This window comes from Macaca thibetana, chromosome 10 (assembly GCF_024542745.1).
Source record: "Macaca thibetana thibetana isolate TM-01 chromosome 10, ASM2454274v1, whole genome shotgun sequence".
Lineage (NCBI taxonomy): Eukaryota > Metazoa > Chordata > Mammalia > Primates > Cercopithecidae > Macaca > Macaca thibetana.
This window is the reverse complement of record NC_065587.1, coordinates 94,005,109-94,024,865: the sequence shown is the minus strand read 5'-3', so window position 1 is coordinate 94,024,865 and position 19,757 is coordinate 94,005,109. Positions and strand designations below refer to the sequence as shown.

Here is a 19,757-nt window from a genome sequence, read left to right as displayed (position 1 = left end):
AAGAACAGATAGACTAGCATTAACAAAAGAAAAAGTCCTCCCATTCAAAATCCACAGGAATACTGACACTCAGTGTATGATGAAGGTGGTACCATGCACACAGTGATGGGAGAGGCACATCTGTTCAATACATGGTGGTGGGTCATCTCAGTATCTATATTCAAAATGAAGCATACTTCCTATAGTATACACAAAACTTCATCCCAGTACTGTAGATCTCTTTGTAAAAGGTAAAATACAGCTCCTAAAAGATTACACAGAAAAATATCTTGGGGGGCTGAGGCAGGAGAATGGCGTGAACCTGGGAGGCGGAGCTTGCAGTGAGCTGAGATTGTGGCCACTGCACTCCAGCCTGGGCTACAGAGCGAGACTCCGTCTCAAAGAAAAAAATTCTTAATATCCTCTGGGTAGGCTGGGCACGGTGGCTCACGCCTGTAATCCCAGCACTTTGGGAGGCCAAGGCGGGCATATTGCTTGAGGCCAGGAGTTCAAGACCAGCCTGGCAAACATGGTGAAACCCCGCCTCCACTAAAAATACAAAAATTAGCCAGGCATGGTGGCACACACCTGTAGTCCCAGCTACTCCGGAGGCTGAAGCAGGAGGATCACTTGAACCGGGGAGGCGGAGGTTGCACTGAGCCGAGATTGTGCTACTGCACTCCAGCCTGGGTGACAAGAGTCAAACTGTGTCCAAAAAAAAAAAGGAAATACTATTCAGCAATAAAAAGGAATGAGCTCGGCCAGGCACGGTGGCTCACACCTGCAATCCCAGCACTTTGGAAGGCCTGAGTGGGTGGACCACCTGAGGTCGGGAGTTCAAGACTAGCCTGACCAACAAGGGAGAAACCCCGTCTCTGCTAAAAATACAAAAAATTAGCTAGGCGTGGTGGTGCATGCCTGTAATCCCAGCTGCTTGGGAGGCTGAGGCAGAATCGCTTGAACCCGGGAGGCGGGGGTTGCGATAAGCCAAATCACACCATTGCACTCCAGCCTGGGCAACAAGAGCAAAATATTCCATCAAAAAACAAAAATAAAAAAGAAGGAATGGGCTGGGCGCGGTGGCTTACGTCTGTAATCCCAGCACTTTGGGAGGCCAAGGAGGGCGGATCATGAGGTCAGGAGATCAAGACCACCCTGGCTGACACGGTGAAACCCCATCTCTACTTAAAAAAAAATACAAAAAAAAAAAAAACATGGAGTCCCAGCTACTCAGGAGGCTGAGGCAGGAGAATGGCGCGAACCTGGGAGGCGGAGCTTGCAATGAACCGAGATCGTGTCACTGTGCTCCAGCCTGGGTGACAGAGCAACACTCCGTCTCAAAAAAAAAACAAACAAACAGGAATGAGCTCTTGCTAATATATCAAAAACAAGGAATGAGCTCTTGCTAATATTTCAACAGGTTAGAATCTCAAAAATATTGCATTTAGTGAAAGTCATCAATCATTAAAGGATACTGCATGAATCTATATGAAGTTCAAAAAATGGGCAACACTAAATTATAGTGTTTAGAAATGCAGGCTTAGGTGGTAAATAGCAAGTTTTTTTGGTTGCTGTTTTGTTTAAGACAGGGTCTCACCCTGTCACCCAGGTTGGAGTGCAGTGGCGCAATCTCGGCTTACTACAACCTCTGCCTCCCAAGCTCAAGCGATCCTCCCACCTCAGTCTTCTGAGTAGCTGGGACCACAGGCGCACACCACCACACTTGGCTAAGTTTTTGTTTTTGTTTTTTTTCTTTTTTTGGTAGAGATGGGGTTTCACCCTGTTGTTCAAACTAGTCTCAAACTCGTGAGCTCAGGCAATCCATCCACCTCGGCCTCTCAAAGTGCTGGGATTCCAGGTGTGAGCCACTGCACCCAGAGCAATAAGATTTTTAAAAACAAGGAAGTGATCAGTCTGCACAAAAGCCAGGAGGGTAGTGATCACTGGCAGGAGGGACACAAAGGTTCTGGAGCAATGTTCTTTCCTGAACAGGGTGATGGATACATAGGAATTCCTCAGTGTTACATCGTTGGGCTGTACATGTTCGTTTTCTGCACCTTTCCAGATGTGTTTGCATGTGTCTGTTTTTATGTTAGATTTCACAATGCAAATGGTTAAATTAAGTGATTTTAAAAGATTTAAAAGGTATGTAGGCCAAGGTGGTAAAAACTGCATTGCCTTTTACAATACAAAGGATAAAAAAATGACATTTTGTATTGATAAGTATGAAGAAGAGTTCTCTGAGAGAGATCTTGCCAAATGAGTCAAACATGGGTGTCTCCACTGAGAACAGTAGAGTGTAACAGACCCCAAAGAGAAGATGAAGCCGGGTGCGGTGGCTCAAGCCTGTAATCCCAGCACTTTGGGAGGCCGAGACGGGTGGATCACGAGGTCAGGAGATCGAGACCATCCTGGCTAACACAGTGAAACCCCGTCTCTACTAAAAAATACAAAAAAACTAGCCGGGCGAGGTGGCGGGCGCCTGTAGTCCCAGCTACTCGGGAGGCTGAGGCAGGAGAATGGCGTAAACCCGGGAGGCGGAGCTTGCAGTGAGCTGAGATCCGGCCACTGCACTCCAGCCTGGGCAACAGAGCGAGACTCTGTCTCAAAAAAAAAAAAAAAGAGAAGATGAAGTGGAAGAAAAATCAGAAGCTGTTTTGACAATGAGGGTGTTACCCTCATTTAGTCTTTTTCACAGATAAAAGGGCAATGTAGAATCAGCACATTACTTCCACAAAAGAACATACTGATATAGTCACAAATTTTTATTTTATTTTTCCTTATGGAAAAATATTAATAGGAAAGAAAAAATCCCTATTTTCACTATCTCTCATATGTTAATGTCTTGAAGATTCTAAACAGAAACTTAGGAAATCAAAAAACAAAAGATGTTACTATTTTAAAAACATAAAAGATGTTACTATTTTGAAAACAAAAGATGTTACTATTTTGAAATCAGATAGTAAGATTTTTACTTTTTTTTTTTTTTTTTTTGAGACGGAGTCTTGCTCTGTCGCCCAGGCTGGGGTGCAGTGGCCGGATCTCAGCTCACTGCAAGCTCCACCTCCCGGGTTTACGCCATTCTCCTGCCTCAGCCTCCTGAGTAGCTGGGACTACAGGCGCCCGCCACCTCGCCCGGCTAGTTTTTTTGTATTTTTTAGTAGAGATGGGGTTTCACCGTGTTAGCCAGGATGGTCTCGATCTCCTGACCTCGTGATCCACCCGTCTCGGCCTCCCAAAGTGCTGGGATTACAGGCTTGAGCCACCGCGCCCGGCCAAGATTTTTACTTATAATCCATGTACTTTCATATTCTTTCAATGGTATTTCCTCTAAACATTATTAACACATGATCATCTGTTTCATGTCAGTAACCTTATTTTAGCTCTGCTTTTACTTTTATTGTTACCCTAAGTCAACAATATTGAGATCATCATTCCCTCTAATAAAGTGCTTACTGTATACCAGGAATTTGCTAAAATTTTAATATGCTTATTTTATTTACTCTTTGTCATTGCCCCATGATGTAACTAGTATTATTATCTTCTTTTTATTCATGAAGGAATGAAGCTTTGAAAATTAGATGATTCAGCAAAGGGCTCAGAGTTAACAAGGCAAGGATCTGAATTTAGGTGGCAGACTCAAGTCCACGTGCTTCAGTCACCCACTGAAGCACTATCCTTGGGTAACACAGATACCTATGATGACATTCAGACCTCACAGGCTCCTGTAAGTTGTCAGGGATACCTGGAAATATTCTTTGTTACTGGTCCAAAATGGTTGATGAAGTTGCCACCATGCAATTGCTCAAGCAGGGATGTCTGTGGTCTACTACAGAGTATATCTGTATTAATCTGTTCTCATTTTTAAGTTTTTCCAAAACACCACTAAGAGAATGAGACCATTAGGCCGGGCGCGGTGGCTCAAGCCTGTAATCCCAGCACTTTGGGAGGCCGAGACGGGTGGATCACGAGGTCAGGAGATCGAGACCATCCTGGCTAACATGGTGAAACCCCGTCTCTACTAAAAATACAAAAAACTAGCCGGGCGAAGTGGCGGGCGCCTGTAGTCCCAGCTACTCAGGAGGCTGAGGCAGGAGAATGGCGTGAACCCGGGAGGCGGAGCTTGCAGTGAGCTGAGATCCGGCCACTGTGCTCCAGCCTGGGCGACAGAGCGAGACTCCGTCTCAAAAAAAAAAAAAAAAAAAAAAAAGAGAATGAGACCATGTATACTCCTTTTATTCTTTTTTTTTTTTTTTGAGACAGGGTCTCACTCTCTCCCCCAGAATGGAGTGCAGGGGTGCGATCTCGGCTCATCGCCCCAGGCTCAAGCAATTGTTCTGCCTCAGCCTCCCTGAGTAGCTGGGATTACAGGTGCACGCTACCACACCCAGCTAATTTTTGTATTTTTAGTAGAAACGGGGTTTCACCATGTTGGCCAGGCTGGTATATTCCTTTTTATAGATGAGGTCACTGGGGTAGAAGGAAGTCATTTGCCAGTTTTGCAGTAATTCACAAACTCTTCCAAGAAACTCAGGTTTCACTATTCTCAAACAACTTAATCTCTAGACCCATTAATATTATTTTATATAAGGCCGGGCGTTGTGGCTTATGCTTGTAATCCCAGCACTTTGGGAGGCTGAGGCGGGTGGATCACGAGGTCAGGAGTTCAAGACCCGCCTGGCCAATACAGTGAAACCCCGTCTCTACTAAAAATACAAAAAAATTAGCGGGGTGTAGTGGCGGGCACCTGTAATCCCAGCTACTCGGGAGGCTGAGGCAGGAGAATCGCTTGAACCCGGGAGGCATAGGTTTCAGCGAGCTGAGATCATGCCACTGCACTCCAGCTGGGGCAACAGAGCAAGACACCATCTCAAAAAAAAAAAATTATTTTATTTGCTGTTAACATTGTTTTATTTCATTAAAATAGAAACTGACTTTGGGAACTCAGTCATCACAGAAAACTGCCACCCTTACAGAAACAATGCCCAATACGAAATCTAATTGATGTGCCTGAATAAATGTAGCTTGTAATCATTTACAAAACTATAAAAAACATATTAATCACCAGGCGCTGTGGCTCACACCTGTAATCCCAGCACTTTGCGAGGCCGAGGGGGGCAGATAATGAGGTCAGGAGTTCGACACCAGCCTGGCCAACAGAGTGAAATCCTGTCTCTACTAAAATACAAAAATTAGCTGGGCATGGTGGCAAGTACCTGTAATCACTGCTACTTGGCAGGCTGAGGCAGGAGAACTGCTTGAAGCCAGGAGGCAGAGTTGCAGGGAGCAGAGGTCACACCACTGCACTCCAGCCTGGGCAACAGAGCAAGACTCCATCTCAAAAAAATACATTAAAAAATTAATCTAAAATATTGTATGAGAAAAATCATTAAAGCTACTGTCGTTAGAGAAACAACATAGTGTTCTGTTCATCTCACCATAATACATAGGAAGTACCCCAAAGTTCAATTAATATAAGTCGATTTGAACACAAACAGCATAAAGTGAGGTACTAACATGTTACCAATTTTGTAGTTACTGGTAAATCTGAGGTAGAGATTACTCATTTATTTATGCAGAAAATGAAGAGAATGAAAATGAAGTTATGACAACAAATAGATCACTCAAAAATGTGCAGAATCTAATGACAAACACATTGAATATTTACTTTTTTTTTTACTTTAAGTTCTGGGATACATGTGCTGAACATGCAGGTTTGTTACATAGGTATACATGTGCCATGGTGATTTGCTACACTGAATATTTGCTTTCTTAAGCTCTGTCCTATGCAACTGTAATGTAATAACTGTTAACATTTATTGGCTGGGCGCGGTGGCTCAAGCCTGTAATCCCAGCACTTTGGGAGGCCGAGACGGGCGGATCACAAGGTCAGGAGATCGAGACCATCCTGGCTAACACAGTGAAACCCCGTCTCTACTAAAAAATACAAAAAAACTAGCTGGGCGAGGTGGCGGGCGCCTGTAGTCCCAGCTACTTGGGAGGCTGAGGCAGGAGAATGGCGTAAACCCGGGAGGCGGAGCTTGCAGTGAGCTGAGATCCGGCCACTGCACTCCAGCCTGGGTGACAGAGCGAGACTCCGTCTCAAAAAAATAAAACAAAACAAAACAAAACAAAACATTTATTGAGTGCCATGCTATGCTGTGCTTCACATGGATCACCTGAAGTAACCCTCTGATAGGCCTTGTAATAACACTGTTGTAGAATAAAGAATTTGGTGGGCCTCTCTCCCTCATTCCTGGGAGGTAGCTTCTAAATTATTGGACTTCCTCAACTAGTAGGAGTGTCTTGTTATTCATGATGTGCCCTGAGAGTATGTGCTACTCAGGTGACTTGGGGTGAACCCCTAGATAGTCTGTGCTAACAAGATGACTCAGAGTTGGGACTGGCCACCCAGAAAGACCAACCATGTGATTAAAGTATTGGGCCTTTGGGCCTCCTGATGTCAGTCTGACCTCCAGGGAGGGGAAGAGGGATGAAGATTGAGCTCAATCACAGGGCCAGTGATTTAATCAATCATGTCTATGTAATAAAGCCCCAATACACACTCTGGACATCAAAGCTTGTGTGAGCTTCCTTAGTTGACAATAACTACAGGTAGTTAGTGTCAGAAGTCATTGCAACCTGTAATAGATAGGTAATATGATCTTCATCCTGTAACAAGGAAATTTAGGCACAGAAACAGGTCAAGTGACTTGCTCAAGATTAGACAGAAGAGAGCCAGGATTTGAACCTAAGCCCACGTGACTCCAATCCTATGTCCATTTTTTTTTTTTTTGAGACGGAGTCTCGCTCTGTCACCCAGGCTGGAGTGCAGTGGCCGGATCTCGGCTCACTGCAAGCTCCGCCTCCCAGGTTTACGCCATTCTCCTGCCTCAGCCTCCCGAGTAGCTGGGACTACAGGCGCCCGCCACCTCCCCCGGCTAGTTTTTTGTATTTTTTAGTAGAGACAGGGTTTCACCGTGTTAGCCAGGATGGTCTCAATCTCCTGACCTCGTGATCTGCCCATCTCGGCCTCCCAAAGTGCTGGGATTACAGGCTTGAGCCACCGTGCCCGGCCCAATCCTATGTCCTTAAATAATGGGCTAGCTCTTTGCCTCAATGACTAGGCAAATATGAATTTTCATTAGGAAAGTATATATACACATAAACATTTTATGGAATATCCCCAAATAATAATGCCAGTTTTTTAATCCCACTGATTGGATCACTAATAAGTAACATCATAGGACTCCATTTTGTTAAGTAATAATAGAATTTTCCACATATCATTTAGAATTACTCCACACCACATAGTTCCCCTCACATTGTATACTAAACACCAGACAAAAATTGGGGGAAAACAGACATTAAAAACAGAAAGAGGAATACCAATAAACACTATTATAGAACAATGCCAGAACTTCAGCATTTTCAAAATTTATAAACTTGAACAATGCTAACTCACTTCTTCAGCAGACATGTGAAATCGTAATGCATTTGGCAAGATGCTACCATATTCCCATCTGAGTGCTCTGATCCGAAGCAAGCGATCATACCTAGGACATCAAGAAGGTATTGCGTGGCATAAGAATAAAAGAGGGATCATGTGTGGACTTCATTTGGCCCCTGATGCAAACACACCAGCTCTAAAAAGACATCTTAGGGACAACAAGAGGAACATGAGCACAGTCTGAGAGTCAGCCTGAAGGCACTGTCCCCTCCTCCACATGTGACAACAGCACAGTAGTCCTGGGAAAATGGTCCCTGAGGTCCTTATTTCTTTCTTCCCCACCCCCTCTTTTTTTTTTTTTTGAGATAGAGTTTTGCTCTTGTCACCCAGGCTGGAGTGCAATGGCACGATCTCCTCTCACTACAACCTCTGGCTCCCGGATTCAAGCGATTCTCCTGCCTCAGCCTCCCAAGTAGCTGGGATGAGGCACCTACCACCATGCCCAGCTAATTTTTGTACTTTCAGTAGAGACGAGGTTTCACCATGTTGGCCAGGCTGGTCTCGAACTCCTGACCCCAGGTGATCCACCCGCTTCGGCCTCCCAAAGTGCTGGGATTACAGGCATGAGCCACTGTGCCTGGCCAAAGGTCCTTATTTCTAAGACAAAGAAGAAAAATAGTAAGATCACTACCATATTCAGTAGTGAAAGACCATGATGCTCTTAAATAGTGTGGCACCAACAAGCGAAACACAATGAAGAAAATATGGCAAAATAATAAAAATTGTTAAAACCCTACAATAGCTCCACTTGGGTTCATAATAGTATTATTCTCCCTACTTTTAAAAGTGTTTTTTCATAATAAAAAATTTAAAAAATGAAAAAACAGAGGAAAAATTTAGAATGCTTATAAAGAGAGAAAAATCTTAAGATTTCATGTTACCCATTTGAGATGGTCAACTGGGAAGCCACACAGAAAATCCTGCCACCCAAGCAAAAACTGAGAAGCTTACAGGTATGCTACAGTGCAGCGTCGATTTCTTAACAGAGAACAGTGTCGAAATTTGATAGTTGGTATCAAATCACTTCGTCCACCTGACTTCGCTTCATTCCTGATAGGAGCATTTAAAAAGAAAAAAAAAACATAATTTCAGGCTAAGTAAAATTTTCAAAGCCAACTAACAACTGAGTCACATGCTTGTTTTTAATCCATTTGTGATTAGCAGTTAACCTAAGCAAATAATAACTATTTGTACATCAGAGCTTTCACTAATACGTTAAAAAGCCAAAACCTAAACAACTTGCCTAAGATCATGCTATCAGATACATTTTGTTTAGGCATTTGGTACTTTGCATTTTTGCACACTGATTAATCTCTATTCTTTCTAAAAGACACTGTGTTCACTTTTCGGGATTCCATTATCATGCTGAAATAAGAGACAAACCTAACACGATGGACATGAGGTTATGGACTTACATTATGTTGTTATTCTACATAGTACCTCCCTTCCAGTGGAGCTTCCAAATCCTCATTACAATAAAGTGAGCTAAAATGGAGTCAAAATGGTCTTTCACTCATCTAACAAATATCTGTTGATCTCCAAATACGTGTACGTACTATACTTCAGTATTTTTCACACTGAAAATTTTGGTTTTACCCTATAAAAAGTACATATAACTTTTGAATGAATAAGAATTTACGTTGGAGTTTTTAAGCAACCAGATGAATATAAAAAGAATTCATTCATGTAGTACCTGCCTCTATGCCAGGCACTGTGCTAGGCCTTGATAATACAGGCAAAATACATGTCCCATCTTGTCATGTCTTCTAGGGCTGTTCTATATACTTCTGCCACCCTATGAAAGTCTGATGAAACTAGGAAGGTGGAAGACAGTATTTGGATCATGAATTTGCAAATGGCATAAACACAGAGAATACAAGAAAATCATTCCCTTACAGAACCAAGGTCTATAGGGTCTCCTCCAAAACATCTATAACCTTCTCACTTTCTAACAAGTCCGGGTCACCTCTCTAGTAACGTGGTGACCAGCTTCCCCCTCCTCTCAGCCCCTCCACACAGCAACCAGGATGATCTTTTTTTTTTTTTTTTTTTTTTTTTTTTTTGTGACGGAGTCTCGCTCTGCCCCCCTGGCCGGATCTCCTCACTGCAGCTCCGCCTCCCGGGTTGACGCCATTCTCCTGCCTCCCTCCCGAGTAGCACACAGCACCACGCCCGGCTAGTTTTTTGTATTTTTTATAGAGATGGGGTTTTTTTTTTTTTTTTTGAGACGATCTCCTGACCTCGTGATCCGCCCGTCTCGCTCCCAAAGTGCTGGGATTACCCCGCGCCCGGCCTTTTTTTTTTTTTTTTTTTTTGAGACGGAGTCTCGCTCTGTCCCCCAGGCTGGAGTGCAGTGGCGCAATCTCGGCTCACTGCAAGCTCCGCCTCCCAGGTTCACGCCATTCTCCTGCCTCAGCCTCCCGAGTAGCTGGGACTACAGGCGCCCGCCACTGCGCCCGGCTAATTTTTTTCTATTTTTTTAGTAGAGACGGGGTTTCACCATGGTCTCGATCTCCTGACCTTGTGATCCGCCCGCCTCGGCCTCCCAAAGTGCTGGGATTACAGGCGTGAGCCACCGCGCCCGGCCAGGATGATCTTTTAAGACACAAACACGCCACCACCTGTCCACACTTACACCTCATCTGGTGCCACCCTTTGCCACTTGCCAAACTCCAGCCACATAGGTCTTCTTTAAGTGTCAGTTTCTAGAGTGCTCCATTCCCTTCCATGATTCAGGGGCTTTTGCATATGCTGTTCTCTCCACCTAGAATGTTCTATGCCCACAGTTACTGCCTCCCTAAGTAAGGCCTGCCTCTCCTGCAAGCCTCAGCTGAAATGTCTCCTCCTTGGAGAGAAGTTCCCTGATCCCTCAATTTAAGCTAGACCTTCTATTCGTTTTTCTTTCTCCTTGTTCTTTTCTGATTTCCTTCATTGCATGAATCCCAATTTGGCATATCTATATTTCATATCTATCTGTCTTTTTTTTTTTTTTTTGAGATGGAGTTTCGCTACTGTTGCCCAAGCTGGAGTGCAATGGCGCGACCTCAGCTCACCACAACCTCTGCCTCCCGGGTTCAAGCGATTCTCCTGCCTCAGCCTCCCGAGTAGCTGGGATTACAGGCATGCACTACCATGCACAGCTAATTTTGTATTTTTCGTAGAGACAGAGTTTCACCATGTTGGTCAGGCTGGTCTCAAGCTCCTGACCTCAGGTGATCCACCTGCCCGGGGACAGCCATCTTGACTGTTGTTTACCACTGAAATAGTAGAGCCACTTATTGATACATATTTGTTTAGTACATATTCATGAGTAAATCAATGAATGGCTTAGGGACTTGAGTTCAGGACTTTACATTTGCCTTATATTTACTGCAGATCTGTTGAGGTTCACTTCCTAAGTCCACCTGTAAAGATTTTTCTGTATCTCTCCTTAAACACAGGAGTTGGAAACGCTCCTATCATTTTATGTGCCCTACAAATCTTACCAGCCATAACACTGATTTCTAAATTCAAGTAACAGATAAAAACACTGTAGCGAACAAGTCCAAAGAGGAAACCTCATGTCACAGACAGACTTCTAAGTTGAGACCTTAAATACTTCAACTTTGATCTAGTACTTGACTCCCTTTGGTGTCACACAGGAACATATGAAGTTTGTCATACAGCCCAAATTCTCTACTGTGCCAGCTACCATGCTCAGTTCTAAAGAGTCAATAAATCTAGTCACCTCTCTGGACCTACTACACTGAAGACTTTTATAGCTAGTTCTCAGAGAACTCCACTCAAACTATCAGAAATCATTGCTGCTCTTATTTATATCCATTTATAAACTGCCTATTCTTCCTTTAACAAACTCACTAAGGCATCTGTTGATAAAAATAAAAACAGTGGGAACCATGTATTTCACTTTGTTAGGTTTTAATTTTTATTTATTATTTTTAAAGATGGAGATCTCATTCTGTCACCCAGGCTAGGGTGCCATAACGTGATCATAGCTCACTGCAGCCTCAAAGCACTCAAGCACCCCTGCACTCAAGCAAGCCTCCCACCTTACCCTCTGAGTAGCTGAGACTCCAGGTGTGTGTCACCACACCCAGCTTATTTTTATTTCTTTAAATAGAGACAGAGTCCTGCTATATGTCCAGGCTGGTCTCCAACTCCTGGCCTCAACTGATCCTTTTGCCTTGGCCTCCCAAAGCATTGGGACTTACCTCCCAAAGCATTGGGACTTATAGCCATGAGCCACCGTGTCCGGCCTATTTTTACTTTTTATTTTAGGTATGTCATTTATTTTAGGTCCACTCTAATTCCTTTCAACTCCTATCAGAGAAACAACAGATATTTATTAAGCAGTGATCAGCACAAATTCCTTCAGACTTCTGCTAATTTGTACAGCTAGAGCAGATAATTTTACAGACAATTTTTAAAAATCACATCCAAAAACTAATGCAAGGTTATCTGATTTCAACATCTTTTTTTCTTTTTCTTTTTTTTGGAGACACAGTCTTGCCCTATTGCCAGGCTGGAGTGAAGTGGTGCAATCTTGGTTCACTGCAACCTCCGCCTCCCGGGTTCAAACAATTCTGCCTCAGCCTCCTGAGTAGCTGGGATTACAGGCGCCCAACACCATGCCAGGTTAATTTTTGTATTTTTAGTAGAGACGAGGTTTCACCACGTTGGCCAGGCTGATCTCAAACTCCTGACTTCGTAATCCACCCGCCTTAGCCTCCCAAAGTGCTGGGATTACAGGCGTGAGCCACCGCACCCAGCCGATTTCAACATCTTAATTATTAAATTGTTTTAGAATATCAATCTTATGAAACTTACACATCAGACTGGTTTTGTTCATACAAAGCTTTCATCTCCTCCAGAACTTGTCTGAGTCCATCCTCCTAGAACATATAAACCGATATTGAAATCCACTGATTTCCTCGCCAATTCTGTGGCACTATTCTATCAATACTGAACTGTGTATTTTATTTATATACTTTAGCAAAAAGCAATAATCCTTTCACACCCCACTAGCATGGTTATAACAAATGTTGGTGACATGCGGAGAAACTGGAAATGCAGAGAAACTGGAATCTTCGTACATTGCTGATGGTAATGTAAAATGCGATAGCCCTGTGGGCAAAAACTTGACGGTTCCTCAAAAGCTACACACAGAATTACCATATGACCCAGTAATTTTACTCCTAAGTTTATATATATTCAAGAAAACAGAAAACACATGTTTTTTGCAGCATTATTCATAACAGTCAAAATGCAGAAACAACCCAAATGTCCATCAACTGATAGATGGATAAACCTTCCACTTATCTGAAATATCTAATATAATAAAAAGGCTGGGTGCGGTGGCTGACGCCTGTAATCCCAGCACTTTGGGAGGCCAAGGCGGAGGGATCATGAGGTCAAGAGACCACCCTGGCTAACACAGTGAAACCCTGTCTCTACTAAAAAATACAAAAAATTAGCTGGGTGTGGTGGCGGGCATCTGTAGTTCTAGCTACTTGGGAGGCTGAGGCAGGAGAATGGTGTGAACCTGGGAATCGGAGCTTGCAGTGAGCCAAGATTGTGCCACTACACTCCAGCCTGGACGACAGAGCAAGACTCCATCTCTAGTAATAATAATAATAATAATAATAATAATAATAATATAAAAAGAATCGGCCAGGGGCGGTGGCTCTTATCTGTAATCCCAGCACTTTGGGAGGCTGAGGTAGGCGGATCACCTGAGGTCAGAAGTTCAAAACCAGCCTGGTCAACATGGTGAAACTCCGTCTCTATTAAATATACAAAAATTAGCCAGGCGTGGTGGCAGGCGCCTGTAATCCCAGCTACTTGGGAGGCTGAGACAGAAGAATCGCTTGAACCCAGGAGGCAGAGGTTGCAATGAGCCAAGATCATGCCATTGCACTCCAGCCTGGGCAACAAGAGCGAAACTTCGTCTCAAAAAAAAAAAAAAAAAAGAATGAACTACTGACAACGTACACAACGAGGATAAACTGAAATACATTATACTGAGCAAGAGAAGCCTCACTTAAGAGTATAAATGAAATTATTCCATCTGGCTCTTTACAGGAAAAGTTTGCCAAAAAGAATAATGCCATCTATAGTCAGAGAAAGCAAATTCAAGGTTGCCTAAGGCTATAGGTGGGAGGTAGCTACAAAAGGGGGTCAAAGTTACAGAAATCTTCTTAAATTTATTTATTTATTTTTTTTTTTTTTTTTTTTTTTTTTTTTTTTTTGAGACGGAGTCTCGCTCTGTCACCCAGGCTGGAGTGCAGTGGCCGGATCTCAGCTCACTGCAAGCTCCTCCTCTCGGGTTCACGCCATTCTCCTGCCTCAGCCTCCCGAGTAGCTGGGACTACAGGCACCCGCCACTTCGCCCGGCTAGTTTTTTGTATTTTTTAGTAGAGACGGGGTTTCACCGTATTAGCCAGGATGGTCTCGATCTTCTGACCTCATGATCCGCCCGAGGTCGGCCTCCCAAAGTGCTGGGATTACAGGCTTGAGCCACCGCGCCCGGCCTAATTTTTTTATTTTTGTAGGTACACAGTAGGTATATATATTTATGGGGTACATGAGATATTTTGATAATTACAGAAATCTTGATCAGGGTGCTGGTTATAAAGATGTACATATTAGTCAAAATTCAAAAATCTATTAAAATACACATTTTGTTGTATGTAAATTATACATCAATAAAATTGAGGAACAAACATATCAATTGTCCTACTGAAGCATGAGGTATAAAGAAAAATAATGCAAATAATTCATAATTTACTAAAAAATGGTCTTTTTTTTGAGACAGAATCTCACACTGTTGCCTGGGCTGGAGTGCAATGGTACAATCTCGGCTCACTGCAACCTCTGCCTCCTGGGTTCAAGAGATTCTCCTGTCTCAGCCTCCCGAGTAGTTGGGATTACAGGCACCCACCACCACGCCTGGCTAATTTTTTGTATTTTTAGTAGAGACGGGGTTTCACTATATTGGTCAGGCTAGTCTCGAACTCCTGACCTCAGGTGATCCACCCGCCTCAGCCTCTCAAAGTGCTGGGATTATAAGGATGAGCCACCGGGCCCAGCTTAAAAAGTGATCTTAAAAGGTTAATACCAAAAAAAGAAAAAGGAATAGTGGTTTTGGTTTGCACTGCAAAAACTGGCCATAAGAGTTTTTCTAATATCCAGTTTGGGGCAAATTTTCCCTTGGAAAAATAAAACATTAGAATTCTGATTTTTCTTGTTGTTGTTGTTGTTGTTGTTGTTGAGATGGAGTCTCACTCTGTGGCCCAGGCTGGAGTGCGGTGGTGTGATCTCAGTTCACTGCAACCTCTGCCTCCCAGGTTTAAGTGATTCTCCTGCCTCAGCCTCCCGAGTAGCTGGGACTACAGGTGTGCACTACCAATGCCCGGCTAATTTTTTTTTTTTTTTTTTTTTTTTTGAGAGACAGAGTTTTGTTCTTGTCACCCAGGCTGGGGTACAATGGTGCAATCTTGGCTCACTGCAACCTCCGTCTCCCAGGTTCAAGCGATGATTCTCCTGCCTTAGCCTCTCAAGTAGCTGGGATTATAGGCGCCCACCACCACGTCCAGCTAATTTTTGTATTTTTAGTAGAGACAGTGTTTCACCATGTTCACCAGGCTGGTCTTGAACTCCTGACCTCAGGCAATCCACCCACCTCAGCTTCCCAAAGTGCTGGGATTACAAGTGTAAGCCACCATGCCTGGCTAATTTTTGTAATTTTTTTTTTTTGGTAGAGACAGGGTTTCGCTACGTTGGCCACGCCGCTCTCAAACTCCTGACCTCAAGTGATCCGCCTGCCATGGTCTCCCAAAGTGCTGGGATTACAGGCGGGAGTCACCGTGTCCAGCCTGAAATGATTAAACGTTGCCCAATAGGTCTGCCAACAATCCAAAGAGAAGCAATCCCATCTCTTTTTCGCAATCTATTTTTAGAGCCAAAATATACGCGTTGGCAAAAATGCTGTGGTATATACAAATGGCACAATTCCAAAATCAACTACTCAACTCTGCTCAAAAGATGTAATTCCTGGTGAAAAATGCAAGCATGACTTCTACATGAGCCCAAGGTAATTTTTTTACCTTTTCCTTTTTGAGACAGGGATTAAGCCTGTCACCCAGGCTGGAGTGTAATAGCGTGACCACAGCTGACTGCAGTTTCAACTTCCTGGAGTCATACAATCCTCTCATCTCAGCCTCCTAAGTTGCTGGGACTACAGATCTGTGCCACCACACCGGATAATTCTATTTTTTGTGAAGATGGGGTCTCACTATGTTGCCCCAGAATAGTCTCGAACTCCTGGGCTCAAGCGTTCCTTCCACCTTGGCCTCCCAAAGTGCTGGCTGGGATTACAGTCATGAGCCACCATGCTTGGTCTAATTTTACTAAAAATGCACTTTTTAAAAAAAGTATCAATTCTGCATATTGAAAGGGAGTAATCGCTTTTCTATTTGCTGAACACAGCACTTCACCATGAGTGATTCCTGAAGAAAAGCCTGTGTGTTGAGCCAGGTGCAGTGGCTCACACCTGTAATCCCAGAACTCTGGGAGGCTGAGGTGGGTGGATCACCTGAGGTCAGGAGTTCGAGACCAGCCTGGCTAACATAGTGAAACCGTTTCTACTAAAAATACATAAAATTATCTGGGTGTGGTGGCGGGCGCCTGTAATCTTAGCTACTAGGGAGGCTGAGGCAGGAGAATTTTTTAACCCAGAAGGCAGAGGTTGCAGTGAGCCACATTCCAGCCTGGGCCACATGAGCGAAACTCCATCTCAAAACAGTAAAAAAAAGAAAAGCCTGTGTGGTCCTAGGGCCTCTCAGACCCACCGTCAGCCTTCCTCTGTGCCACTGAGTCGGAAGCCAGCCTCCGCAGGCTGACTGAGTGTTCCAGGCTGCTGAATCACCTTGAGATCATCAGGTGGGTTTGTCAGTGGAAGGCACTAGTGAGACAAAAGGTGCTCCACCAAATTAAGACCTACAAAAGAGTGATTCTACAATTTTTTTTTTTTTTTGGAGGCAGAGTCTCACTCTGTTGCCCAGGCTGGAGTGCTGTGACCCGATCTCAGCTCACTGCAACCTCCGCCTCCCAGGTTCAAGCGATTCTCCTGCCTCAGCCTTCCGAGTAGCTGGGACTACAAGCACGTCCCACCACGCCTGGCTAATTTTTTGTATTTTTAGTAGATACGGGGTTTCACCGTGTTAGCCGGGATGGTCTCAATCTCCAGACCTTGTGATTTGCCCTCCCAAAGTGGGGGGATTACAGGCATGAGCCACCGCGCCTGGCCTGATTCTACAACTTCTAAGACCAGCCCCTAGCCCCACAAAGTGATAACCCAACATTTATCTTAAAATTTGAGTAAAACAGAGCTAAACTAAGTGTCAGAGTCAGGTCCAAAATCCAGCTTGGCCGCACCTGCTGCTGGCACAGTCTCTCTGTTCTCTAGGCCCGTGTCCTGATATGTACGATGGCCTCTAAAGTTCCTATTTCTCCAGCCACATTTTAGCACTTACATGCTCCTGCATTCCAGCATCTCTACTGAGCTGCAGACTGCTGCCTTCTAACTTTTTAAATGAGGTAACTGTTCTGAAGTTGAAAAAACAATTGACTGGAAACTGGAAAACCTGGGTTCAAGTTGAAGCTCTATCTCCAATATGCTGTAAATTCAGACGAGTTCCTTAACTGGACCCATAATTTGTGTTGGCTCAGTTTCTTGATTTGTAAGACAATCTAATTGTCCGGCTAGGTGCTCTTTAGTGTTCAAAACAAAACGCATTACCTTTCCCAACACACTCTATCTCCTGAACTCTGATGTCGTTTACCCAGTTTCCTGAGGATCCTCCAAGATCCCGATTCCTCCCTCTCATTCATTATGGGCTCCATCTCAGCCCCTGCTCTAATAGTTACAAGTCGTGTTTGCTTCATGCCTCTAAAACCCAGACACTGATCTCAGTGCCACTGACCTGACACAGTTCAGACCACACACCTCTCACCTGCTCTATCAGCCACCCAGTAGCCATCTCTGTTCCATTCTTTCCTCTCTTCAATCCATTCCCCATATTGCTGTCGCAGTTATCTTCAAAACACAAAAATTACCCTATCACTTCCTTGTCTAAAATCCTCTACCAGCTCTCAGCATGCCTTACGAGTGAACAACAAACTCATGTAGGCTGTGAGCCACCTTCCTAGCCTCCCCAAAGATTCTATTGATCACCTGCTCCAGTGTGACCACGTGACTTTGTGCTGCAGCATCCTTTGGCTGGGATGCCTCACTTCCTTCTCAGATCAGTAACCACATCCTTGAGGATGGAAAGGCTCATATGTCACCGCCTCTACCACAGCTCATACTGGTGTTTCTCCTTCGTGCTCCTTGCTACACCTCCTTGGTATCACTTATTGTGGTAAACTCTATTATCTGTTTTTGTGCCCCTCTTCCAGCAAAATGTGTCCTGATATCCATATAATGCCTGCTCTATGACAGAAGTGAAATACAGAATTTAGAGTGCAGGCTCTGGAGCCAGAGTGCCAGGGTTCAAATCCTAGCTTTCCTGCTGTGTCACCTTAGGCAATATACTTAAATCTCCCCAATCCTATGCATATATAGCTGAAAAAAGTGGAAATCAATAGTTTAAACATCAAAAAGTTATTTTTGTTTTGTTTGGGACAGGGTCTCCCTCTGTCACTCAAGCTGGAATGCAGTGGCACTATCATGGCTCACTGCAGCTTTGAACTCCTGGGCCCCAAGCGATCCTCCCGCCTCAGCCTCCCAAAGTACTGGGATTACAGGCAGGAGTCATGCCACCGGGCCCTCAAAGGGTTATCAGAAAGACAGGAGATAATGTACATGAAGTGCTTAGCACTCTCCCTGGCGTAGCAGCGGTAGAAAAATACAAATAATCATAATATTAATAGTAGCAGCAGGAGAACAAGAATATTAATAGCTAACACTGACTCAGCCCTTACTGTATGTAAGGCATAGGCACAGACCCTTACACGGGCCACTCATTTTGCGTCCACTACATCACGCGTTGGGTACTATTATCGTCACCATCCCCATTTTTGCGTATGAGAAAACAGAGAGCACAGAAAGCTTGAGTAACTGCCCCAAAGTCACACTACAGAACCAGAATCTCAGCCAGGTTCCAGAGGCCTAGCTTTTCCTGACCACGCTTAGATGCCTGAGTGGGCAAGATATGCTAAATTATCAAGCAACCTGTAAACGTTTTGTTTAAGGGTCCGGAACAAATCTGTCCAAGGAAAAATGCTAAAACGTGCTCAGATGAGGAAATTCACCAAATCGCTGGGTAGCGTAAGCACGAATGCTTTTTCCTCCCGAATTTTGTTTTGCTGCTTCCCAACATTTTTCCGGACCTCGGGGGGAACAAGGTGCGAAAGTAAACCCTGCCGGGGGGCCGCCCCGCCCCAGAGCCCCGGGCCCAACCCCGGCATGCCCCGTCCGAGTCTATCCGCCCCTCACGTTGAAGGCAGGCAGCTGCCCTTCCGGCGCGCGGTGCAGCTCGCGGATCAGTTCCATGGCTTTCTCGCAGAACATGGCGGACGCTTTCCGCTTTTGCAGCCTTGCCAACTGCCAGCTGGCACGCCAAAACGGTATCTGCGCTCTGGGCCGCCTGACTCCTTTCGTTCTAAGACCTACACCGCCAGGCTCTCACCTCCTCCTCCGCTCTTTGGCGCCAAACAAAGCTAGCCAATAGGAACGCGGCCTATGGCGCCCGAAAAGGGACATCCGCCGCTCAGCCGCATTCCAGGAGGGGCGGAGTGAGAGGGGTCCTTCCAAGGTGAGGTCCGCGCCCGGGAGATGGGAGAACCCCTCGGCTGAGCAGAGAGGGCTTTTCGAGTTCTCAGGCGGCGGGCCGGGCGACTCTACAGGCAGCAGAGCTGGAAATAAATGCACGCCCCGCAGCTTCCTTCTCATTTTCCTTTTCATTCTCGTTTAGGTTCAAGGCGGCACTTTGAGGTTAAGAGGAAAGGCCCAAAAACTTGGTATGCATTGGTAGGACGCAAGCGTTTCAGTTTTTCAGTGCGGGTTTTCTGTTTGATATTAAAATAAAGCTATCTTTTATTGGGTACCTAGTGCTGGTAGGGACTGCAGTGTGTATTTCATTCCCACGATTATCTCGAAGTGTTTTAAGACCCGGGATTAATAACGAAACAGAAGTTAGGTAACTTGCCCAAGGTCACACAGCTCCTGAGTGGTTAGACATTTAGGCTTTCCATTTCCGACACCACA

General features: G+C 44.6%; 1 protein-coding gene across 1 annotated transcript in view; it reads right to left on the bottom strand.

Annotated features, from left to right (window-relative positions):
- The window catches only part of GINS1 (GINS complex subunit 1), a 48,261-nt gene extending 29,060 nt beyond the window's left edge, over window positions 1-19,201 (bottom strand). The window contains exons 1-4 of the mRNA XM_050745511.1: window positions 18,987-19,201; window positions 12,317-12,381; window positions 8,441-8,539; window positions 7,445-7,535 (exon numbers count right to left, since the gene is read on the bottom strand). Coding sequence (XP_050601468.1) covers window positions 7,445-7,535; window positions 8,441-8,539; window positions 12,317-12,381; window positions 18,987-19,061 — 330 coding nt within the window. The 5' untranslated portion in view covers window positions 19,062-19,201. The remainder of the gene's footprint in view (window positions 1-7,444; window positions 7,536-8,440; window positions 8,540-12,316; window positions 12,382-18,986) is intronic.
- Between the last annotated feature and the right edge of the window lie 556 nt (window positions 19,202-19,757).